At 40.7% G+C, this 1,955-nt stretch overlaps 1 protein-coding gene across 1 annotated transcript; it reads left to right on the plus strand.

Annotated features, from left to right (window-relative positions):
* Nucleotides 1–9: 9 nt before the first annotated feature.
* LOC118756001 (putative inorganic phosphate cotransporter) lies at nucleotides 10–1,411 on the plus strand (the record flags this gene model as incomplete). Its single annotated transcript, XM_036490791.1, has 2 exons — nucleotides 10–837; nucleotides 915–1,411. Coding segments are annotated over 2 exons (1,017 nt in total), but the record flags the coding sequence as incomplete, so codon positions are not given.
* Nucleotides 1,412–1,955: the final 544 nt, after the last annotated feature.

A 1,955-nucleotide genomic window follows, 5' to 3' on the forward strand; every position in this document is an offset into this window, starting at 1 on the left:
TCTTCAATACATACACTGCTTTCCAAATGGGTGCCACCCGAAGAGCGTGGCACACTTGGCACATTTTGCTACACTGGCCTCTCGTTTGGTACCGTTGTAATGCTGTTGGTAAGCGGTTGGATAGCTACATCTCCACTTGGCTGGCCAGGCATATTCTATTTCTCCGGCGTGGTCAGCCTGCTTTGGGCTCTGGTCTGGTACATTTTAGGCGCTCGTTCACCCAGCGACTGTAAATGGATATCGGTGGAAGAAAAATTGATGATCGAGTCTACTTTGGGGACTTCCGCCAAGTCGCCGCATGGGCAAGCCCCTATGAAAACACCATGGAGTAAGATACTCACAAGTGTGCCTTTTTGGGTAACACTGGCAGCGCAAAGCAGTTATGGGTGGTGTTTTTATACGCTGCTTACACAAATTCCCTCCTATATGAACAGCATTCTGGGACAGGATATCAAGAGCAATGCGTTAATGTCTGCACTGCCATATCTCGCCAATATGTGCCTAACAGTTGTCTTTTGTGCTCTGGCCAATTTCCTCATGAAACGTGGTTACACCAGTGTCTACGCTAGCCGAAAGCTGTTCAACACCATAGGCTTATGGGTGCCGGTAGCGCCGCTCATTTTACTCGGCTACATGCGCGCCGAACAGAGTCAATTGGCGCTCGGCTTGCTGGTGATAGCTGTTGGTGCAACCGCGGCTGGTTCTTTAGGTTTCCTCACCAATCATATTGATCTATCGCCAAATTTTGGTGGCATATTGATGGGCGTGGGTGGTTTTGTAGCGAATATTATGAGTATGCTGTCACCACTAACAGTGGGCTTCATAGTCACAGATGCGGTATGTATAAATAAAGGAAGTTTTTGGTTGGATATTTATTTGGTTGTAAACAGTTTTTTTTTTGCTATCTATTGCAGAAAGATGTACATCAGTGGCGCGTGGTGTTCTATATTGTAGGTGGCATCTGCTTTATTGGCAATCTGTTGTTTCTTCTGTTCGGTCAAACCGAGATTCAATCATGGAACTATCCCAAAACGCAAACGCAAAGGGATCCCCGTGATCATATTAAGTTTGAAATGATTAATATAAGAAGGGAAATAGACTAAAATACTAAATTAGTTAAGTGTAATATACAAACATACTATGTATGTATGCATGTACTTCCATGTGAATTAATAAAGAATATGTATGTGTGTGAGTTTAGCACTCAAGGAACGACCTAGCAAAATCATAGCTTACATTTGGTAAGCGCTTCCTTTTGTATCGAATGAAGTAGTGCCCTACGAGTAACTACGATTCGGCTATTCTCTTACCTTACCGATTACACGTGTAAGCAATAAGTAAGCAGTTATACTCCTTTTAGATGACTTTCAATGATATGTCAATGTTTATATCAGGCGTATCTTGAAGATTTAAAAATGGAATATGAAAAGAAAAGTGTTAAGCCCTGGGGTCTCATAGTATTTTTCTGACAGGCAAAAATCCAAATAGAGGGCCCGGCCCAAGAGACCGCGAGCTCATAAATAACCTAATATTTTTAACAAAAGTAAGTACTTAAAAGTAATAACTTTTTAGTACTTAAATTTAATGAAAGTTAGCATTTCCACAGAATGGTCAACCAGGACCGAGAACTAAAATGAACAATCAGTTGTATGGAAGCTATAAGTTATAGTGATTCGATTTTAACAGTTCTGACAAATGATTAATACATTATAAAAATACACTCGCTTACCGAATTTCAGTCGGATACCTCGAAAATGAGGGACTAAATTGCGTTCAAACAGACAGACAGATGTACTTGGTTAAATCGACCCAGCTCGGCGTTCTGATCTTCTGGTACTTAAAACATCCAACCAATTTTATAATTCAATTTCAATGTACAAAATTATGGAAAATTCGTACGTTCGTGACCCTTACCCGACCCCGTATAAATAAAAAAAAACTAATGGAGATATTTC

This window comes from Rhagoletis pomonella, unplaced genomic scaffold (genome assembly GCF_013731165.1).
Source record: "Rhagoletis pomonella isolate Grant_MI unplaced genomic scaffold, Rhpom_1.0 Rhpom_scaffold_08275, whole genome shotgun sequence".
Lineage (NCBI taxonomy): Eukaryota > Metazoa > Arthropoda > Insecta > Diptera > Tephritidae > Rhagoletis > Rhagoletis pomonella.